Consider the following 24,630-nt stretch of genomic DNA (forward strand, 5'->3'; position numbering starts at 1 on the left):
TTGAACATCAGTCACTCTGTATTGTCACCGCTTTAAAAACTCTCGGGGACGACACTAGTTTCCCAGTGCATCAAGTGTTTGCAGTTTTTAATAGCTGGTAATTCAGAGCTAATTTCTTCAATGCATGAGTTTAAATAAATGACAGGTCAGTATTATTAATATTATTAGTGTATGCCTGTCAGATTCTTGCAGTCGGACATCCGGGGAATTGTCACGTGACATTCATCACAACGCGGCCGCCATATTTGTTTGGGGGAAAACAAGTAATCACAATCCATTGTAAAATTCCTAAGAGCTGTTGTGCACCAGGTTGTCATTCCAACAAGAGGAAAAATCAGGCTCAAAAGTTTTATATCATACCCAATCAATCCTCACGAAGAGAAAGATGGTTACATGCAATCAGCAGAGCAAAGCTAAATCCTGACGGCAGTATTAATAAAAATAAACGCTGGTCTCCAAGATGCGGACACTGTTACGTTTGTTCAGTACATTTCATTCCTGGTAAGTATTATGCTAATTTATATCCCTTCATTTAAACCGTTATCTGATTTACTGTAAATGATGAGAAATGGAATTAAATTTTTTATAATATAACGTGTTCTACCGCACCCTGAAGTCAATTTCGTTTCACTAAGTACCCGTTCACAACACTAAAGTGGAGTTTCTGCAATAAATGTCTTGATAGTGCAGAAGAGAGAGAGAGAGAGAGAGAGAGAGATTTGTATAAAATGTGCACACAAATTTACAAAACATTGGTACAAGTTTGTATATTGTATAACTTTAAATTAATCAAAATGAACAATTTGGTCAATAAATATTGAGATTTGTGAAAGTTCATAACGTTCACATAAGTAATATATATATGCTTCTTTTAACAGTGAAATTGGCTGAACCATGTCAGGCAACGAAGAAGTTGAAGTTAATGGATGACAACAAACAAATGGATATACCATCTTGTTACTTCAGATGACAATGACACAGGAATCACAACACCTGGAAACAAAGTCACCTGAAGTTGAGTCAGTTTCAACTGCACCACATTTTATGCCAATGAAACAACCATTGGAAAAATCTGAGAGAGAAATGCTATATATGGAAATTGACAATCTCAGAAAAGAAAGAAATGATGCCTTACAGAAAACATCAAGTCTGGAACATATAATTAGTGCTACCTCTCTTTCATCAGCTTCTGTAGAGGGAAACAATGATGCCTGCCAGATGATGACTGGCATTAGCTGGGATATAATTTTACAGCTGTTTACTTTTTTAAGTACATGTATTACCAGTAAATGGTCAAATAAAGCCAGCCTGCCACTAAAGGAACAACTGTTTTTAACACTTGTGAAACTACATCATAATGTGTCTCAAATCAACAACAATTGACTGCTTCTGGAAATGGATTGATCTCATGCATGCAAAAATTGGATTCAAGATCAAGGGGACTGATAGAGAGACAATATTCAGCACAATACCGCCAGTGTTCAAATCCAAATTTCCTCGTCTGACTTCAATAACAGATTGTTTTGAAATATTCATTGAAGCACCCAAAAATTTATTGGCAAGGGCACAATGTTATAGTTCATACAAGAAACACTGCACAGTTAAAGTTTTTATTTATTGTACACCTCTTGGGTCCATCAGTTACATATCTAATGCATGGGGAGGCAGAGAATGTGTGATCGGATAGATGAAAAATAGATTTACTGTATTGAAAGGGACTTTACCAATCAGATGTGTCAAAAGCATTAAAGATGCAAGCGTTGAATCGGTGTTATAGAGTTGTGACAAAATAATAAAGGTGTGTGCTGCCCTAATTAATTTGTGGACTGGGATTGTGTTTAAAGAGTAAACTGGATCACAGAATATATGTTTGAGATTTTTATTTCAATTGTTGCATTTCATGATGACATGTCAAATACATTATAAAAGAAATTTAAACATAATCCATGACAATAATTATTTACATGTACATGTATACTGTGACACAAATATTACAGAAATGTTATTTTAATGCAATATTTTTATCATTAAACACACTCATATATGTAAATTACTACATTAAGCTGTTTTATTATGTCAATACATTAATCACATTGAATACATTGAAATTCATTGACAAAATGAAAAGAAATGCCTCATGAGTTGTTATTTTTGTACACAGCTGACCGTATTTACATGCATCATAGTTTTGTTCATTGTTATTAAACAAACTTAATAGTAAATTGTTGTCTGTTTCATTTTTTTGCCAATTTCCATAAATTGAATCACACATCTTGTTTAAATCGACGCCTTCAATTTTCTCATTTTTTGCCGAATAAAAGCTTCGGAAGGATGGTGACAACTTACTAGATGTTGGCTCAGGTCCAAGAGAAACAAACCGACCACTGTACTCTTTAAAGGCACTCAAACCAACACAAGGTTCATCCAAACTAGCCAGTGCTTTCAGAAATCGATTCTGCTCTTCAGCAGTTGCTGGTTCTGGCATCTTTCTCATCTTTTTCTTAGATCTTTTTAGGGCCTCCTTGGCAGCAATCTTATAAAATTGTATCTCAGCTATGTTTTTTGGGTTCTACTTTCTTCACAAAACATGCATTCCATTCACATGGGCGGTCTGTGCAGGTGCTCGATGTATATCCCAGTCGCACTGCAGTTTCTATTTTAAACAGTAATGCACCAATGTGGGAACAAGTCTCTCCTAACCTATAATAAAGCAATGAAATGTTTTGTTAACATTATGATATAATATACTTAATTTGGTGCAACTATAGTCTTAAAATATGCATATGTATAACTATAAGGTTACAGATTTAGATTCTTTCTTTAAATTTATTGGGCTGTTTACAGAGTTCAGCATTTATCCCAGAATTTCCAGCATACAATGAAAAGAAATTGTTTGAGTAGGTGACAGTGTCCTTATTGTCTAAATTTATGTCATGGTAACTAAGTTACATGTACTTACCCAGCCATACAGTTACAATGTGCTGCAATAACAGGTCCTGATTTTTTTAATGCAACCCATGGGTGGTGGGGTTCTTCAGTCACTCTCCAAGAAGGTTTCACATCAGCTTTCAAAACATAATGTCCACTGTCAGTCTTCATGTGGAAAACAGTCTGAACCCACCCTGACACAAAAAAATGTGTGCCTCTAGAGACCTATAGTTCTCCATTGCCTCAGCAGAATAAATACCTGTAAATGAAAATGATAAGTTGTTTTAAATTTGAATAATTATGTAAAAACAATTAGTTGAATCTATTAAATGAAAATGTAAAAGATACATAGACAATACCTTCTTTCTATTCTACAAATTCGTACACTACTAGCTTTGTCAACATGGTATTTACAAGCACCACTATTCACTATTTACAAGCATCAATTTATTGTAGTTTACCGTTATTTGCAACATTTAATAATATTATTATTTACATTCAAAGAAATACGTTAATTCACCCGTCAAATAAAATAAATGCTTACGTGGATGTTTAATCAGGTAGTTATAAACATCGTGGTATTCAGTAGCTGGCCATTGTTTCGGGTCATTGATCCAGGTATCAGCGGGCACCTTATAAGGACAAATATCCATTGCAATCAACTTCAGTTTTACCAAATACCTCTGTTGTGCGTCCAAAGCCAAATTGTCTTGATATTGGTAAGACATTTTAATTAAATTTAACAATTAATCTAATATAATAACTGAATTCTTCGAATTTCGATCTTTCACAACGGTGTCCCCCAAACAAATATGGCGGACGAGTTGCTATGTTGAGCACGTGACTCGATGACGTCAGTCCGACTGCGAGAATCCTCCATTGCGAGGAAGATGGTGGGGGTGGGGTGTTGGTAGCAGAACACTCATAAAAAGCTACATGTTAAATAATACAATGGAAATGTCATGATGCCAGTTCCTAGCACACTCGGTGGACCAGCATGTTGTTTTCCTGTACTGTTTTTTAAATATTTTTTTATATTTTTAAGTATTATTATGTGACAGAGTAGACTATCCAGTAGATCTCCGCTTTTTTCCCCTCTATCAACAATGTAGGAAAGAAGAAAAAACCAAAACAACCACCTACCCCCCACAGACAAAAAACCATTAGATCTTCTTGGTCTACTGACTGGCCGGTAAGGCTGGGTATTGCCGGATATTTGTATTGATTGCGCATTTCTATGCGTTTTGCAGATACATTAGGAAAGTCTTTTGAAAGTACAAAATGATAATTCGAGTGTGAACAAAAAGTAGAAATTTGATAAAACTTAAATTTCTTTTCATTGACTTAATTGCAATAAATGCATGTACGCTAGCCTGAGCATTATACCAACAAGTCTGCCACTTTTTTCTGACATGATATGTGAAGGTGGAGAGTGACTTCTTGGTGTAGATGCATGCCATAAATATTGCACGTATATTGTCCAGACAGTTCCAGAACACATAATGGTGGCAGAGTACAACATGTGGTCAGGCACCCCTGGGGAAAACATTCAACTGGGAAATGCTAAATTGCAGGAATTAACATTAATTAACAGGAGTACAACGAAAATGAACTGGATTAAAATCGGAGTACACATGCCCTTTTAGAGAAAAGTAGGTTGATATTTACATGAGTATGCTCCATCAGTGTAATTATGGTAAGATATATTTTCTAACATGACTTTTTTGAGTTGAATGCAAACAAGGATCATGGATGAGCAATAATTTTTTAAAAAAGATAACCTTATCAACCACAAGAACAAAATATAATGATAAAAGCAGATACGAAGACTACAACTTACCACTTCAGCATCTATCTCTTAATAATCCTACAATTTATGCTGCCTTTATTTTGCTTATTGTTTTAACCAAGTGTGTGCGATCTATGGGCTGCAACCTGGTTTTATCTCCTTCTTTACATCATAGGGTATATCTTTAAAAATAGTCCGCACCCTGCAGGAAGTTGCACATGCATTTATCAGCAGATGCCTGTTACAATTTATACGTCGAGTGAATCATCTTTAAGGCAGTTTATCATATGTACTTTCTTACAAGTTGAGTTCAACTGCAGATTTCATAGACCTAGATCTGCTTTCACATAATTAGCTGGCAGGTCTGGGTCTGTAAAAATTCTTCGGAATAATAAGCAGAACAAACAACATAGATTTTAATCTGTAAGGTGGCGCTCTACAGTTTCGTATTTTGCATAGGGTTAGGATTTTAAAGAAAAAGAATTTCCCCGACTTTCCTCACTGGTTATACTGGCTATTTAAAAAAGACCTTGTACCGGTATATCTTAGGTATAATTCAAAGAACCTTTAATTCCCTTTATTTTTGTGTATGATTGATGGGTGTACTATGGGTTATAGAGTATACAGCTTGGCCTTACTTCAGATGTGCACCTATCAAAAAAGTGCAAGCTCTACTTGGTCATTTTCAATTCCTGAACTTCAGAGGTAAATTGTATAAAAAAAGAGCCAATAACTTTTTATACATTTTATATATTTGGTAATTCATTCATTGCACTTTCAGAAGCTGGTATTCTCTAGTCTGGCAGAATTCATTTTCCCTATTCATTTATCCTTGTGTTAAAAAAATCAACCTGAATTAGTCTAAAGTACACTATACATAGCAGCTATTATATAATAACTGCTATGTATAGTGTACTAATTCAGGTTGATTTTTTTAACACAAGGGAGCAGTCATTTTAGTTAGCAGTGTGCTTAGATAATGAACAATTTCCAAAAGTACAATATCCAAAGGAATATCATCCACATTACATTAATGTAACATAGAGGTGTGCAAACATTCTCTCCATTGTGAATGTTTTAAATGCCAACTACTTCACCTTACATACGTCACTCTCTCAAAAGTACGTATTATCTGGTGAGCACCCCCATAGCACAATTTACAATGGCAGATCAGGGACTATGTTGTTTGCAGGTGGACTCAACTTTATGCAAGTATATGGTAGCCAATACTGGACATTGACAAGTTTGTTTCTTTCGTTGTAGTTGTAATTATAACATAAATAACTCTCCATTATGAAGAGCTCCTGTTAAGTGGAGGTTGCTGAGACTACCAGAAAAGCCACAAATGATGAAAGTTGCCTACTCTAGAACTATCATAGTAATATTATAAAATCTTCTCGAAAGTTCAGGAATACAAGTAACAATGTATATATATAGAGACAATACATTAATAACGTGCATAATCAAAAGGTTATTGTTAAAAATGTCTTTCATCACTTCAATCACAAATGTTACTTTTAATAACAATATTAAGAAGATGATGATGATGACTTGTAAAGTGCATACTGTACAGAAATGCAGGAAAATGAGCACTGGTTTTACATATACATGTAGTTCATCTTTGATCAGCTATTGTTTAGTAATGTTTAAATTGTTTTTTTGCAAATTAATCAATTACTTTCAGTTCTGACACCAGAAGATGAATAGCATGTACAAAAAGTTATTTACATATGGATATTTTTGGCATGCTGTGAAATAGAACTTTTCTGTAAATGAGCCATGTTATTTAATTATGAAATTCTTATTGCTTTGCACAGTAGAAATGTCTGACTCATTTGTACAGTGCCTGAATGGACCCCTTTCACAATATGCAATTTGGACAAGTTGCCATTCATGATAAAAATCAAGATGAGACTGTAAGTGCTGGGTGAATGTTCATTATATTGACTTGGAAGTGGAAAGTCTGAAAAAGATGACATTATGTATACATGTATGTACTTTAGTGTTGATAAACAAATATGAGCATTCAGAATAATAGTAATAATAATAATAATAATAATAAACCTTTTCCCCAGTATAACTTATATATAACATTTTTTATTTATCTTTTTTTTTTTGCACTAAGCCAATTTAAACAAGTTCTTTTTAAGTTTTAATAATAGTCAAATCAGTTCTAGAAGTATATACAGTTTAGCTATCAAAGCATGTTTAGAAATATGTAGTTTAAATAAACTGTAACAATAATCAGTGGAAGAACAATCACTATCCTTGCAGATTCAGAAGATAGCACCTGTCCTTACCCTTTGTCAAATTTAAATTTAAAGTAAAAATTTCCTTAATCCCATTAGATTAATACCAATGTACAGATTTTAGTTTGTAGGGAAATCTACTAGTCTCTGACTATTGTTAGTTTAAAACCCTGAAAATGACTCCATAAACCCATCTGCAGACTCCTAGATCTAAGTCTGACAATTATTTAAACAATTTTAATTTGAAATAACATTATTCTATTGTTTCAGTATTTTAATTAAGGTAACATTATGTTGTGTGGTTTTTTTAATAAGAATAGCATTATTCTATAGTTTTGATATTTGAATATATATATATATATATATATATATATATATATATATATATATATATATATATATATATATAGTTTAGGTGTTTTAATTTTAAATAACATCTGAGGCAAGGCACTTCATCAAACCTACAAATATTTCACAGTTCTCTAGGACACTGAAATTTACAAAAAAATACATGTTTAATTTTGGACCCGATAATTCAGTAGCTGTGTCCTTTGTAGACAGGTGTTTTTCAGTCAAGTTGTCTTTTGTTTCATCTGTTCCAATCAATCAATCATTAGTCATGTAGTGTCAGAGTTATTAAAAAGAGTTCAAGTGATTGTAAAGGGGTCTGGTGAAGTTGCATAGGCAAGACATTTATGCAATACGGTGATTACCCATTGAATATCAGTGCCTTGTATTGTATCATTGATGCAGTGACTGATTACATGCATGTGTGCCTTGAAGCCCTGCTTCAAGAAGCACTATTCACCATAGTACTTTAAATTTGTCCATGATGTTTGAAACACTAATATTTGGTTGCATACAATATTTAGAAAAATTTAGATATTCTGACCTCATTTATGTACCTGCCTAACTTCCAGATAGTGATGGTAGTTTTTATACTCCAAATGTATGTTTTGTGGTTCCAAGTGGTGTCAGTGCACATGACCAGAAAGTGACAATGTAGAATTGAGAATAAGTTACCTACAGTACTTCAAATTTGAATTCTGGTAAAAGATGGAATATATATTTCTTTGAAGCATTTAATACACTTCAAAACAAAGAGTTGTTGATAAATTTATTTTTGTTATATGTCATGAAAATACACTCACATATGTAACCACAGATAACCACAATGATATAGATGTTAATTAAAAGATATAGCAAATTTCTCATGATGTGACATCTGTCTTTAAAATTCATTGTAGATTGGAATGCTGAACCTTTTAACTCAATGCAGACCTCACTGTTGTCAGTGGTTCATTGTAGGTTTTGAAGGCTTGTGACTGGAGGTGCCCTGCATGGCCAAGTGGTCTAAAGCACTCACCATTATTGATCACTGCCATCTCACCTGTCTGCATTGGTTTGAGTCTCAGACTCGGCTAACGTGGGTATGTGAAAAAGCCTTCCAGTAGATTCTCATGGGTCAGTGGTTTATCCCAGGGTTTTCAAGGGTTCTTCCTCCACCAATTATACTGGCAGCCATGTATAGCCTGTCTTGTGATGACAAATGGTGTTAAACCCTACAACAACAACAACTAGTGACTGGATGGTACTGTCTTTCCAACTTCCCTGAAGATCTGGCTGAAGTTTTCTCAGCATAAACAATGATTTTTCTGTATCTATATTGTTGTGATGGAGTGTCAAACATGCAGTGGTCACCTAGTTATAATATCAGATCTTGACTTCCCTGAAGGTAGATGACAGTTGTCCATGTCAGTATGTTTGCTGTATGTGCAAAAGACTAGATTACTCCCCCTTGTTTCTGTACTTTACTAAGTAAACAAAGTCAACCAGGAGTTCTGAAATCTAGTTTTGCAGGGCTTTGCTTGCTTTGCAGTTGGCTCATCCTTCATAGAATCACAGCTGCATTTTGACATTTTGCCTTTTTTTATAAGTCCTCCACCTACAAAAATAATAAATTATTTGAAACACATTCAAACAGAACCAAGCTAATAAAATAAATATCCCCTGTGATTTTGAGGACATATCCTTAGTCTTCATTATCTGCAACCTTGCAGCCCAACCTGCTTATTAGAGCTAGGTACAACAAACAAAATTGTGCCGCTTAATACCACGGTATTTCTGAACATACCACAACACCTACCTACCATGGTATAGAACAATTATTTAGGGGTCCAGCATTTCAATAACCTGGGTCAATGGTCTGACATTTAAAAAAAGCAAAACAATTGATGTTGGTCAGTAGCTGGAAAAGATATCTTGATCTGATTTATAGCAATATAACACCATATAATATCCATTTTATTATTTGAAAATGTATTATTTTGAGATAAAAGGAGATAAAATATCTTGGCTAAAAAGAAAATTTCAGGCTCCTCCTACACAAAACTTATATGGTCAGAACCTTATAGTAGATGAATTTGCTATGTGTATGTTAATTGTTGTATAAGTTGTCATCTAAAAACTGGATCTAACATGGGATGCTTCAGCTTACACTATAGCCGACAACCTTTAAAAGTAATTGGGCTGACATTTGAGAGTTTGTTCATAAAAATAGGAAGTATTGACTCTGAAGCCAAAAATTTACTAGTTACATTTATTGATTTAATAAGCAGAGAAGCTTTGAATTGTATGCACAAACACCCAGGGAAGATATTTGTCAGAGAGTGTCTGTAAACATAAATCACACTCTCAACAAAGGAGAAATATGAAGTGGACCAGATGAATTACTTAAATTCAAACAGAAAACAATTGTTCTCATGAAAGTTGTACAATGATTTGTAGTCTTACAATGGAATACATGTGTTTACCACATTAAAATATGCTAGTTAATAACTAAATTATGTCTTTTAAAAATGTTTCCTGACTTTTGGATTGGCCCTAATATCATTCACAACATCTGATCCTGTTGCATACATGACACATGTCAAACATATGACAGAATACATCTGTTTGATAAAAATATTAAAAGTTGTTAAAATTATGTGACATGTAAAATGAAAACATTCTGTTAGTATCGCTAAATTCATGACATATAATACATGGAAATTTCTGTGTATTCCTTATTGATGGAAACTACCTAAGTACTGGTATAGAGAAATAGTATGTGGTAAATACCACAGTAACCAGTATACAGATAATACTGTGTTTCTTAGGCTTAATTCAGTGTCTGACAATTATGCATTTGATTCCATTCTGCCACCTTAAGTCACAAGTGAAATTCTAGATAGACATTCTTCCATTTCTTTTATCTGAGTTAATCCACTCAACTATTCCTGTTAGAGTATTGATTGTATTTTTCGATTTTCAGTGTGTCACCTTTCACTGTGGTGTGTATTTTCATGTTCTTGTTGTTGTTCTAGGGTTTAACGCCATTTTTCAGCACAAGATAGGCTATACATGGCGGCCAGTATAACTGGTGGAGGAAGAACCCTGGAAAACCCAGGGAAGAACCACTGACCCATGAGAAGCTACTGGCAGGCTTTCCCACATACCCATGCTAGCCGAGCCTTGGACTCAAACCCACGTAGACAGAGGTGAGATGGCAGTGATCCAGAATGGCGAGCGCTTTAGACCACTCGGCCACTCCGGGCCCCTTTTCATGTTCTAGCAATTCGTTTAAAGGTCAAATAAAATTAATAGGAGCTGTGGTGGCTAGCAGCTTAAAGATGCTGGTTTGGATCCTACCATTGGAATCGCCTCTGTAAGCTGCCATGATGTGTTTTTGGGTAATATACTTCACTCCATTTGCCTTGGCACTAAATAACCTGCTTGTGTTGCTGTGCCATAAGGCACCAATCTAAACAAAACCTGTAGAATTAAATACTGTTTACTTGAAGAGTCATTGTCATAACTGTAAGACTAACTTTTGAGATGAGAAATTGATGGTCACACTGAATGTAAGATGGATTATCAATATGTAGTTTTTGCTAGAACGAAATTGCATGAGCATATTGCAGGCACTTAAGGACTTGACAGTACATGAATGAGTTACTTCCTCTTTGTAATGATTGTACATGTACCTATTCCCAGACCAGTTTTTTTAATTTAAAAAATTTGAAAATTTATGTTAAAAACTACATTGTCAGTCCTCAGTGATCTTTAGAAAAATCTCACACAAAAGATGTTACTTAATTCCTCATCTTTTTTTCAGATTTGAATATTTGTGAAGACTTTAACTGTGTGGAAGCCTCTGTATCATAGCTGAACATTAATAATCCAAATGTTGTTTGAAAACGAAGATGCTTACCTAAGTGATGATGAAGATCCACCAAGTGATGAAGGAAGTCTGATGCATGCAATAAAAAATCACAGTGTTGACATCATCAGGGACTTAATCTTGAACAAAGGATTGTCTCCCAACTTTGTGTATCACCGCAAAAACCCAGTGTGTGTGGCAGCCTCTGTTGGTTTCAGTGATGTTCTGGATATCCTAGCGGAAGGAGACTGTTTTCTTGATGTTCAGGATCTCTCTGATCCAATGTGGAAGAGGTATCCTCTCCACATTGCAGCTAGCAATGGACACCTTCAGTTTGTAAAGCGGCTGATAGAATTTGGAGCTGAGGTCAACTGCTGTGACAGCGATAAAAGGACTGCTCTTCACTGGTGTGCAACACATGGCCACCATGAGTTGGCAAAATATCTAATTTCCGTAGGTGCTGTTGTCAATGCAGCTCAGATTGATGGCTTCACGCCATTGCATGCTGCCACCTGCCTTGGACATGTAGCAGTTTGTGAAGTTCTCTTGTTCCATGGAGCTGATGTGAATCTAACAGATTCTGATGGTTGGACAGCACTGCATACAGCAGTGTGTTATGGCCACATAGATGTAGTTCAGACTCTATTAAATGCAAGGGCTTCTTTTACCAAAAAAACAAATGATGAAGAAACGGCATTCCTTATAACAGCAAGTTGTGGTCATTTAAACATTCTCAAACTTCTTATTGAGAAGGGAGCTAGAATCAATGACAAAAACATAACTGGTCACACTGCTTTTCATTTGGCTGTACATCACAATAAGTTTGATATAGCAAAGCACCTGATTCAGATACATGCAGATATAAATACAACCAACCAAGCTGGACAGTCACCATTTTATCTCTCAGCTCTGAGGGCCGAGGAAAAGTTCATGCATATCATTATTAATTCGGGGTACAATCTGAGCAGAGAGGAATGGATTTTGAGTAGGAAATACCCAGTAGCCATTTCCAGAAATGCTTCCCTCTGTGACTGGTTGTACCATATGGCCACTAATTGTCGAACTTTAAAAGATTTGTGTTGCTACAAAATCAGACAGGTACTTGGTGTGAATTATACAAAGCATGTTCATTCCCTACCTCTTCCAACTCTTCTCAAAGAATTTATAAATATGAGCCTTAATTGAACCAGATAAACCTTACAAGTTCCCTGTAACACTGGATTTGATTTTTGTCAAATGAACAGACTTCCACCTTGATGAAGAAGCCTTTAGATGATGTTCCTTAGTCCACTAGAGAAAATATCTGGACTTTTTTTTAAAAACAAGATCGCAGGTTATATAAAAATAAATTTGACCTTGGATACTAGCGACTATATTCAACTTTTTTAACTTTATTTTGTAAACCATTAAATGACTTTTTTACTTTTAACTTTTTTGTCATAGCACATATTTACTTTAGTCAGAAGAATTTATGTTCCAAAAGATTTTTACTTTACTACTTAACATTTACCATACATATAGCTGGAGATATCCTGTAAACCCTTTAGTATATACATACTGTTTTGTCACCTGTCTCTTTGTTCAGGGGAGACGTGATGATTTATTTTATAGAGTGTCAGACCCGTAATCTATAGGTTACACTACAGATTTGATACCATCCAGACCAGGCTGGGTTGGCAAGCTAAGTTTGTCCTTGGGAAGGTGTTTAGTTCCCATTTGTGATATAATCAATAATGTGCTAAAGTGTTGTTGAAAAACCTATTCATCTGTCTATTATGTATTATCTTCTTACTGTACCAAAGTAGGTTTTATTTGGTCTGATTTTGTAACCTTTTTGTTTAAGGTCGTTGAATCTGGAATTTAGCACTTTGTGGCAACTAGCAAACATGTTTGAAGATCAAATGCTGTTGCTGTATATACTGTCAGTTAGTTATGTGTCTGTTTTGTTAACAATTGGTATCTGGTTCCTGGTACAAACCATCCTGCTGCATTAAAGTCACCAGTGAGGCACTAATTTAAGTGTCAAATTAAATGGGTTAAAGTTTTCTCATTATGTGAAGGCATTTTAAAGCATGTCACGACTCACTTAGTCTTTTTTTTTCACTTGTATAGATTTTCAGACTTTCAATAAAAGTTTTCAGCAGAAATATACTTGGTCTCTCCCTCTCTGTTATGTTTGGTGTCAGTTAGAAACACCATCTTCATATGAGATCTCATTGTTAAGCATTTTTTCCAAAATTTAGTTGTCAACTGTGCACCTCTACTGCTGATGACAGAACACTGCAAGTGGAGCCGAGGTGAGGTCTCAGTGATATTAAGTTACATACAAAATGTGTATCCAACATTCAGCAGCTGTAACTTGCACTAAATACAGAATTCTAATAATAAAATTCCATTTAAGCCATATCAGTAAAGATTTGTGTATGACATTTTGTTGAAAATCGCCAAATTGTAATTAAGGGAAAATTTGTATGGAAACAAAAGTGTGGTTCCAAAATTCAAGGCCCACAGCAGTAGTAATGTAAAGTAAGAGTGTGCGGGGGGAGGGGGGGGGGGTCCATTACTGACTTCACTCTTTAGCTGTAGAACGTTCAAAGACCCATTTTGAGGCCTCTGTGCCATAGTCACAGGACGTAGAATCACAGAGATATGGCCTCATATCATGGTCTTAAAATTTTTATAAACAAAAAAGCTTGGACCAGTCCTGGCTCACCATACCCCAGGTTTCCAGTACTTTATTACCATTAGTGGTAAATATTTGTTTGTTTTTACCTGAAGTTGACTATTTTTGTTGTCATTATACCGGTTTACACAAAAATGTTGCCCACCATTTTAATATTAGTGTTATATTTTGCCAAGTAGAAAATCAGGAGCTTCAAGAAATCCTTTTCAAAGTCACTCTTGGTTGGTTAGTTGGTTTTGGATTTTATGGCATACCAGCAGTGTAAAGCAATACAGTGACATAAGAAAGGTTATATGATGAAATGTGTTTCAAAAAGGTTTATTACCAACCAGCAATAAAAGTACATATTGTTGATGATATGTGAAAATAATGCAGGTTCCCAATCAACAGCGGAAGTGAATGGTGTGTAATAAGGGTAATTAGATAATTTAAAAGTAAATTATGGTGATTAAAAGAACAAATGTTGGTTAAAAATACTCAAAAGGTTGCACACAAACTACATTTTAGAATAAATGTTAACTTTGTTCGAGAACTAATAGGGTTATTCCTAACCCTAATGTGATCTGGAAATGTATTCATAGGAGATACAGGCCACAGTGACCAATCACTAAAATTTTAAAAGCCTGTCACAATAATGTATATTTTAGTATGTTGGTGAGTAGTACTTCTCAGGCTGTTTTCATGAATCAAGTTTCATATGTCTGAAAAACTGGCCAAAAGTAAAAGGTATACATTTGTTAATGCTAGTGATACTGATGCCTATGACTATAGCACCAATGGTAATGAACGATGTACATTTGTGCATGCAACTTTAAATTCAGTATCCTTTAGCAATCTGCATTATGAGTAAAATACTAAAACATTAAGGCAGATTTTAAAGAAATTTAAAACATTTTAGTTGTGAATAACACCGGACATTTTATGCTTTATAATAAAGTTTTTAAACAGATGAACATTCAAGTTCAGACTCCAAAGAAAGACAGATGGAATATGTGTACTTTGTTTAAACTGCACCAACATCATACCCTTTTAAAATTTACCTATTTAATCTTACATAGTTCAACTGGCATTTGATACATATATTCAATGCAAAATTTTACATCACAGATATGAACTGGAACTATATACTGTATTTACTCCCTTATAAGCCAAATTAAACTACAAACAACAAAGATCCTGATCTGCCATAGCAAAATGTGTCTGCAGATTAGGGGCCTCTAATTGTTTGTTCTACAGATTACTCCTAACTGTACAGACCCAGCATTATGCATGGATAGATCTGGGTCTGTGCAGTTGGACTTACCTTGTGAGTATATATGGTAGGTGATTTCACCGATGTCTGTGCATAGATATTAGAAGATATACCAAATACAACTTATAAATCACAACTTGTGACCAGTTTAATTCACACACTGTAGCTAGAAATCTTTGGAAAGCATTAAAGCTAGGGTATGTTGTAGGGTTTAACGCCATTTTTCAGCACACGATAGGCTATACATGGCGGCCAGTATTAATGGTGGAGGAAGAACCCGGGAAAACCCCAGATAGAACCACCGACCCACTAGAATCTACTGGCAAGCTTTCTCACAGATCTACATTGGCTGAATCCGAGACTCGAACCCATGCAGACATAGGTGAGATGGCAATGATCCGTAACGGAGAGCACTTTAGACCACTCGGGGGCCCCTTGCTAGGGTATGTAAAAACTGCTTGTCATGGTGTATGAATAGAATTTCTTCTGATGGTGGAGAATAGCATCCCTTGTATGTATAGAACAAATTGGAGAGATGAGTTGATATTGTGCTATCACATTTAGGAAACACATACCTAACTTGTGAATGCTTTCCTGAAGGGTGGACCTTGATTGGAATATGTACCTTGCTAGTGTCCCCTTTTGTTAAATGGTGGAACACATTGTCAAATGTGTAGATTCCCACCACCCTGCTTGGCGTACATATTTTGATGTGTACTGCTTTTAAGGAAACGCACTTTTGCACAAAAAAATGTATTCATGTTTTAAGGCTTTTAAATGTTACCTTTACTGCTCAGTTTTCTTTAAAAAAAACATATTTGCCTTTATGTTTTATCTTGTAATTAATGCTTATATCTACAAGTACAATAGATTTTATGAACTTTACCTTTATTTGGCAGTACATAGCAATATTTATGAACTTTACCTTTATTTGGCAGTACATAGCAACTTTTATGAACTTTACCTTTATTTGGCAGTACATAGCAACTTTTATGAACTTTACCTTTATTTGGCAGTACATAGCAACTTTTATGAACTTTACCTTTATTTGGCAGTACATAGCAACCTTTATGAACTTTACCTTTATTTGGCAGTACATAGCAACTTTTATGAACTTTACCTTTATTTGGCAGTACATAGCAACTTTTGTGCTGAGGTGCCATAAAACAACTAAATACAAACATGCTGTATATACTTGCATATAAACTGAATAATTTTAGGGGGAAAAGGTAGGTATGCTTATTCAATGGACAAGATCTAAACATGAAATTTTTTAAGTTGTTGACTGCCTGTACATATTATTAATGCAGATTGCCAAGATGATATCACATACTTAACTTTAACCCATAGGACCTGCTGTACTCTGGGTTCTGACACAAATTTAAAAGATTTCTGACCTTTTCCAGACCAAAAATTAAAAATGTCCAGACCTAGCAGCAACTCCCCAGAAGTCTGAATCTATATTCCGAAATTTCTCCCAAAAGCAAAAGAGCAGACACGTTACTGGTTTCCGACTGAAACAGTTGTAATTTAAAAAAAAAATATTTTCAAGACATTTTAGTTATTTTTCCAATTAATAAGATTTTTCAATATGACTGGATATGTTGGTCGGCTTATATGCAAATGGGCTTACACGCAATTATATTTACCTACTCTTTCTTTCGGTCTTGATATATCCCTACAACATATCGAACTCATCCTTTCCGTCAAATTGGATAAAATACCCATGTAGTTTTGTATCTACCTCACAGCTAAAGATAGTTGATTGTATATAATTATAAACACAACCAGTACATAATACATAATATTGGAAGAAATCTTTAAGGATTTTCTTTTGTATTAAAAATTATTTTTAGTTTTTTAAGACAGATGACATGCTAGAGAGGAAGACACGTTATTAAGAAGCAATATACACAAAATGTATGTTTCTTGTGATACAACAACAGATCCTTGGGGATGGGATAGTCAACGTGACTGAATTGATATATAAGAATTGCCTACCATTACAATTTTGTTTACATTTTACTCATTTTAAGTAAATCTAAAGCATCTAAGACATAAGTAAATTTAAATGATGGTTATTGGCACAAGATGTAATAATACATGCACATAACGTCATTTGTGTTCCGAGTCAGCAGAAAGAATGATACTGCACGGAAATATGTTGTGGCCATCATATGCTATTTCAAAAATGTTTGAACTCAAAAGTTGACTGCAGTTTTGTATTTATTACACATCCCCACTTTTACACTTTCTAAATATTTGTACCTTTATAGTGTAAATGGAATTCACAACAAATTAAAACTCTGATTCACTTCATGTAAGAAGATTAATGTGAAGGCAGGACTGTGTTGACAGGGAAAACACAAAAAATCCCAATCTGGGTGTGTGATACAGAAAAAAAGATTGCATATTGAATGCCAGATCAACCAAGAAAGATAACATGTTCATGTAATACTGACTTCACCCGAGTATGATGCACACCCAAATAAAAACAGATAGGTCATATCAAAATGTGCCTAGAGAGCAAGGTCTATATTGATCTTTTAAAATCACAAGCTGAAAAACTGTTATAGACACCTGGCCTTCAGATAAAAAAACTTTTGATATCGAGTCTGAGCTCAAGATTCTGTGTCAGCCAGACACAAAGAGCTTAACATTTGAAATATCACATGTGATTGGCAGAAAACTCAAACTCAAGTTCCTAGTCTAATGATCACATGCCCATGCATTATCAGAATTCCCAGATATATGGACAAGTAGTTTTGATGTGTAGCCAAAAAGCTTGTAAGTTAAACCTAAAATTAGACCACCCAACATATCAGATTGTACATATGTAATAACCTGTTTATTATTTTACAATTAGAGACTGCTGTTGAGGTGAATATAAAGTTTTATGAACCAGTACTGATATACATGAAGTGAAGGTCTTTATGGGTGGTTCATAAAGTTTCACATTCATAGAATAAAAGCAATTTAATTTGCAATGAAACTGTACGAAATGCCATTTCAACTACATAAGGCTGTATATGGAAAGCCAGGATGTTATGTAAAAGTCAATGAGTTATGACATTATGTAAGTCCGTGACAAAGCAAAATGAATGACCATGCAACATGATGAAAAATCACGTCCCATCCAATACAAATCATCTTTTATAGGAATCATGTAATAAATACAATAATCTATAATTTGCACCTACTGTCTGCATCTAATAATATTACTACAGAATGACAATAGTTCTTGAAGGGTCATGTGTTCTAATGTTTGAATTTTTTTTCTCCAGGAATGCAAGATAACATTTCTTTTTTATAGCTACTCTTTGTTGAAACCATCTCTGATATTGTTGTCAATAAGATTTTCAAATTAGCCACTGTAGCAGCCATACTGGATGCAAGATTGGCACCATTTTTATTAGGACAAATTAGACAACAGTAGAAGACATTGTTTACATCACTGTCCATTCAGAATCAAAGACATGATTTATAGTACCTTCATTGTGACAGTTATATTTTGAGGTCAGATTGGTACTATTTTCTTTACAGACCAATTGGATATCAGAATTATTCTTATGATGCAAAAAAAAATGTGATGCAAAATAAAACATGATGCAAAATTCAAGTCCATTTGTGTATAAACAAAGAAACTGGAGTCAGAAGTGAGAGGTTTGTTATAAATGCTAAATTCTTGTCATCATCCATTAAATTATACACTATCTAAAACTGAGGAAATAATAAGAAAACAAGAAAAATAAATTTATTGCCTTTTAAAACAAATTATAACATTTCCACGTAATAATTGCTGATGAAAGTCCCTTAACAAATATGAAGTCATTTTTTATATATCTCATTATAATTGATGAAATAGAATGGTTGATTAGTAGAAGAAGAAAAAATGTTGAAGGTGTCCAAAGACTTATATTACATGAAAAAATTGCTCTCATTTCATGCCCCAACATTAATAGGTCATACAAATATTTTTTAAAATAATTAAGAATGTCCAAAGACTTATAGTATCCCAAGATTTACAGTAATTATGGTACGTATATTAAGACTGCATAGGAAAAAGTGTTGGAGGTATTAACCTGAAGGCCAATATTGGATACTTATCAATTCCAATTACAATGATATATAGTGCTTGGAGGTAACTCTTCAACACATACAACAATAATAACAATAAAATAATGCAAAAATGTAACATTAAAAATAATATATCTGACAAGAATTTTCAACAATACCGATAGTATCACAACATAGTTTGATATTTAATACACAAATGAAATACAGCAAATATAATTACAAAACAATTTGATTATAATTTTATAACTTTCGGTCCTCAGCATAAAAAAATATATCTGCAAATTTTACATCAGATGAAACCAATAAAGATTTATAGCACCATTATCTGTATTCTGTATATTGCAATGGCTCTATTTTTGTTGACAAGAACTGGTGAACCTTTGGCCAGATCTCATTGGAATACTTTCCAGTAAATTCTTCCAACAAGTGATGTTCCCTGAAAGAGATGAGAAAGATTATACCAACTGATATTGAGGACTGACATACAGAAATGATGTAATCATTGGTATTCATAATGAATATTCAGAGAACATGCTTCCACTGAACCTAATGTTCTGGTGACCGAAGTGGTTTGAGAATCTGCCTCAGATGTGGAAGGTTGCAGGTTCAAACCCTGGCCAAGTAAAACCAAAGACTTATAAAAATGGTACCAGTAGCTGCCTCACTTGGTGCTCAGCATTAAGAGGTTAGTGTTAGGACTGGTCGGAATGGTATCAAGACAATGTGACTAGGTGGGACACAATGCTACATGTCAGCAGCATGATGCCCAAGTGCCAGACATCATTATAAAATGCCAGACTGCAGACATTGTAGGGATATGACTGGAAAACTGTTCAAGCTATGCTAAAAATCCAAATCACACACACACTAAACCGATACATTGTTTTGACAATTAATGAACTGATCACATGGTGGGTCCTCCGGTAATAAAATTAGTATTAACTAAATCACCCATATCTCACTGCCTGGCAATTCAATAAAATGTTAGATAAATAAGAAATAATTTTATATTGCAGTTTTTAAATTTGATAAATGCTAATATTCTCAATGAATGGGTTATGAGTGGTCTATGATGATTGCAAAATGGACCTTGCATTGGGGAGAAGACAGGATTGAAATGGGTTCACAACCAAATAAAAAATTCATTCATCTAGTATTTAGGTGATGAAAATGACTGCCCTGATTACATAAAATATAAACAAACATTCATCAGTTTTTGCAGAAGAATCAATCTGATACAGTGAAATTTTGGGTACACTCAATTCTTAACAACTTGGACTTGTGTAACAGAAGCTTGTTACTATAACAATCACTAAGATTGTAACAAATCTGTTAACAATAGAGAACTGAAACTGTGACAGACGCTGTCAAACTGAAACTGCAACAGATGCTGTCAAACTGAAACTGTAACAGATGCTCTCAAGAAAAAAAGCACATAAAACATATATGTTCCGAATAAACAAAGTCTTTCCATTAAGCATGCTCATTGAGTAGTACATGTACTCTGGAGTACAGTCTACCCATTAGGCATACTCACTGAAAAGTACATGTACTCTGGAGTACAGTCTACCCATTATGCATACTCACTGAAAAGTACATGTACTTTGGAGTACAGTCTACCCATTATGCATACTCACTGAAAAGTACATGTACTCTGGAGTAGTCTACCCATTAGGCATACTCACTGAAAAGTACATGTACTCTGGAGTACAGTCTACCCATTATGCATACTCACTGAGAAGTACATGTACTCTGGAGTACAGTCTACCCATTATGCATACTCACTGAGAAGTACATGTACTTTGGAGTACAGTCTGTCCATTAGGCATGTTCACTGAGAAGTACATGTACTCTGGATAATACCAGAGAACCTATAAATAAAAAAAACCACTGACTTGTTATCTGCCACCAAATACATTTGCATGTTTTTGAACTGGAAATCAGAGACAAGATTTCTGGTGGAAAGTTAGAATTCTTTTTCGTATTCCTGCCCTTGTATTCACAAAACTCATCAACTCCTGTGCACTCCCAACTTGGTTTTTAATAATGAATAAAAACAAATTAGCTTACATTGACTTTCTGAAGGAAAATTCAATAAATTCATTGGCAACTGCAGATGCAATATTTGAGGTAATTAAGTCTGATTGAGAAACTTAATAAATAATTGGTCTGACCCTTATAGATTGGTACAAGTTTCTGTACCTGTAAAAATTCAACACTGGCTGTGTCAGTTTTTGGTAATTTTCCAGACGTTTGCAGACTGTCTCCTCCTTATCATCTTCCCTCTGAATCAGTGGTTCACCTGTCACATCATCCTTACCCTGTAAATTAGAAGAATTTACATAAGAATGTTTTTTCAAAGCAAGAAATTCCTAGAATTAAACTTGTCTTACACAAATCTAGACAAATACAGTGTAATTGTAATTAATTACTCATTGACACCAATTAGTTTTGTAACTGAACCCAACTCTGCTGGCATTGCCTATTACTGATATCCAAAGCCGATATCAGTGCATAATCAGTTATAGTATTGACTTGTTATCAGAAATCAAAGACCAATAAATCAAATAACTATTATAATCACAGACAGACATCAAAACAACATCTTGTTAAGAATCAATATATGTATTATGTTTACACTACATTTCGCTTTAAGCTGGAATGAAAACCTAAATGGAATGTTGATGATCCACAAATAGTCCATCTCTGTTCTGAATATCAACCTTTAATGAGCTTCCTTTACTGAAGATATGACAGTATTGTGAAAATATAATAGTTATGTTCTTAATCAACAGTAGTTTGTAAATATTCACTGAACATTCAAGTTTTTAATATGGATCACAATTATATCAATGAAAGAGATGTATTGGTATTCACTCAAGTACTTTCAATAACATAATCCATATATCAGTTGATTTGGAGTATAAGAAGAATCCCAAACTTCCAGGTCAAAAAGTATTGACTTATAAACCAAAAAATATGATATAAACTTAGATAATAACATTTAACAGAAACATTACTCCACATTTTCAATTGACCTAACCTTGCCCAGGGGCCAGAGAGAGGGTAGGGATGCATGGCTATGAATGGGTAGAACTTCCTTATTCAGCAGTCTAAATATGACAGCTATCTCTCAATGGGTTTTGAACTAAGAATCAAACAGAAAAACTGTAACCTATCTTGACAGTACTGCTGCAAATGTGACTGCTTTGGTTTTTTGTGGGGTTTTTTAAAAATTTTACAGTACTGAAACACTTTCGAGGCTACACTGTGTGATAGCCAAAGATAGTGCCTTGCACAAGGACATACCACAGTAGTTAATCTGGGCTGAATTGATGGTAGGAATCCAACACATATCCTATTGGTCAGGAGCCTAATGCATTAGATACTGTACCACTGAGTATTATATATATATATATATATATATATATATATATATAAGAAATACAAATATATATTGATTAGATCAATATTCTGAACAAAAATATCATGCAGAAATTAATAAAGCTACACAACATAATGCATTGAAGAAACTGAATCATTTCTTCTTCTTAGGCCTATAATCACACTTCTCCAGATTTTTTTTTTACTGCCCTGGAAGATGATAGTAACTTAAAGAAATATAAGATTCGTGGTTTTGTACTTAATTTAAAGTGGGTGAATGCTCCAATAAGACTTCTAAAATGTTCTTAGTTGAAAAAGCTCTATAGTAATCAAGTAATATATAAAATATTAAGTAAAATCAAAGTATTGAAATGAATTGGAGGATTTATATGATACTGTTATACACAAGATCAGATGGAAGAACACAAATCTTAAGATAATGCTCATGAGGGTCAATTTTTTTATCATAACACATGGCTCTAAGTAATCTTTATAATTTCAAAAATTTTCTTTTCTTTGTCTGTCACATGAGAATTTGCATTATAATTTCAAACATTATTTGAAGAAAATACTAACTTACTGTAGTGATTTCCTTTCAAACACAATGTTTACTATTGTTTCAGGTATTACTACAAGTGGAATAAGATCCAAGGGAGATAACTGATATAAGATCCAACAAATGGTCAATATTTATGTTGAATACATTGATATAAAAAATTGTATCAATATTTTATTACAAATTTTAGGTCAATAAAGCTTGTTACTATCAGAGGTAACAGAAAATATACTTGATAAAATAAAATGGACACGGTCTTTGCCATGGAAAGACTGAATTCTCTACAAGCCAAAAACCAATCGTTTATGACAAGATATATTGAATCTTGACCATGCTGCTGCCAAACTGGGATGTTTGCCTTTGAGATTAAGTATATATTGAATTTTAAAGGAAAACTATATGCTTACTGGAACTTGAGGAGGATTAAATTCTGTGTGGTAGATCCGCCCACTTGGTGCATGTGTCCATCTGCCTTTAATCCTGTCAATAATGACTTCAAATGGAACATTCAGATTGACAACAAGGTCAACAGGTTCAAGCTTGTACAGAGCCTCAGACTGGGGAAGCGTCCTTGGAAATCCTGTATGAATATGAGGAATCGGATTAGAACAATGGCATCCTCTGGGCCCTCAACAGAGATTCAGGATGAGGAGTCCTGGACATTTCACTCATGGAACTTTTTGAGAGTCCTGGCACAAACTCATGATTCCCTCACTTTCAAAAGGATAGAATGGAAAATGAAAAAATGCATGATCATTATTTTATCACCTATCTGGATTAAATTATCAGTGTCATAAGAGAGAAACTATTTTTTCAAATGAATTAATTTCACTATTATTCCTGTTCTTTGGCTTAACAAATGTTTGTATGACAATCTGGTTATCAAAGTCTTCAAGTACAGGATGCTCCTCAACTAAACTGATTAATTTACTTTTTCATTGTACAGAACTGTTCTGCTTTGTAGTCGTAACTTTTCACATTAATTTTAAGATTTTTCACAACAGCATATGGGACTGTCTATCCTTTTTGTGTAGCATGGCAACCCTTAAGTTAAATAATCAGGTTAAATTCAAGATTGCTAAAGGCTGATAGCTGCCAAGTAAGCATTTCCAATTCAAGCAAAAGGATTTTGCCTATCAGAAGTCTTACACTGTTAGAAAGTACTTTTAATGCACATTCTGATTCCACATTTTTCCAACCATAAGAACTGCTTCTCAGGCTCGGGTCTCTAAGTTCCCACATTTGGAGTTAGCCACTATTTTTATCAGCTTCCTTCAAGGTAGTTGAAACAGAGTCAGCATTTAATAAACATTCAAAGTTTGAATTCTCTTTCTTGTCTTCACTTGTGCTCTAGTGTTTGTCAATTTTTTTTCCTTTTAACATTATTGTCATGCAAGTCCATTTCCCAAAATATGAAAACAGATTTTTCTGACTCATTTTTATGAGCCAAAGTACTCTTCAGCACTATTTTAAAAATTACTCTAGTCTAAATTACATGTACACTGAAGTAG

General features: G+C 34.2%; 2 protein-coding genes and 2 long non-coding RNA genes across 7 annotated transcripts in view; 2 read left to right on the top strand and 2 right to left on the bottom strand.

Moving 5' to 3' along the window:
• LOC149807645 (uncharacterized) lies at window positions 1-24,443 on the top strand. Of its 4 annotated transcripts, XM_089969137.1 has the most exons (3): window positions 1-145; window positions 11,123-12,265; window positions 23,187-24,443. In XM_089969137.1, exons 2-3 carry the CDS (start codon window positions 11,192-11,194, stop codon window positions 23,205-23,207), a joined length of 1,095 nt encoding a protein of 364 aa, XP_089825263.1. In that variant the 5' UTR covers window positions 1-145; window positions 11,123-11,191; the 3' UTR covers window positions 23,208-24,443. The 4 variants fall into 4 exon arrangements, with proteins under 4 accessions (XP_089825263.1, XP_089825245.1, XP_089825251.1 ...); XM_089969119.1 differs by lacking the exon at window positions 23,187-24,443 and having other exon boundaries at window positions 11,123-12,534; XM_089969125.1 differs by lacking the exon at window positions 23,187-24,443 and having other exon boundaries at window positions 1-97; window positions 11,123-12,534.
• On the top strand, window positions 189-2,215 carry LOC149807646 (uncharacterized). Its single transcript, XR_016423069.1, has 2 exons — window positions 189-501; window positions 879-2,215. It is a non-coding gene; the product is annotated as an uncharacterized LOC149807646 (long non-coding RNA).
• On the bottom strand, window positions 2,161-3,661 carry LOC149807647 (uncharacterized). The gene is made up of 3 exons (XR_016423068.1): window positions 3,473-3,661; window positions 2,960-3,187; window positions 2,161-2,700 (listed from the first exon to the last, which is right to left on the bottom strand). It is a non-coding gene; the product is annotated as an uncharacterized LOC149807647 (long non-coding RNA).
• The window catches only part of LOC149807648 (GTP:AMP phosphotransferase AK3, mitochondrial-like), a 10,857-nt gene continuing 5,068 nt past the window's right edge, over window positions 18,842-24,630 (bottom strand). Inside the window, exons 3-5 of the mRNA XM_089969140.1 lie at window positions 23,527-23,699; window positions 21,382-21,500; window positions 18,842-19,615 (exon numbers count right to left, since the gene is read on the bottom strand). Of these exons, the coding sequence (XP_089825266.1) occupies window positions 19,501-19,615; window positions 21,382-21,500; window positions 23,527-23,699 (407 nt within the window). The 3' untranslated portion in view covers window positions 18,842-19,500. The remainder of the gene's footprint in view (window positions 19,616-21,381; window positions 21,501-23,526; window positions 23,700-24,630) is intronic.

The sequence above is a fragment of the Sinohyriopsis cumingii genome, chromosome 1, assembly GCF_028554795.1.
Source record: "Sinohyriopsis cumingii isolate HCF-2022 chromosome 1, ASM2855479v2, whole genome shotgun sequence".
Lineage (NCBI taxonomy): Eukaryota > Metazoa > Mollusca > Bivalvia > Unionida > Unionidae > Sinohyriopsis > Sinohyriopsis cumingii.

What these genes read in the sequence shown, in the direction of transcription:
- LOC149807645 (XM_089969119.1), top strand. Translation starts at nt 11,192, where the DNA reads ATGTTGTTTGAAAACGAAGATGCTTACCTAAGTGATGATGAAGATCCA.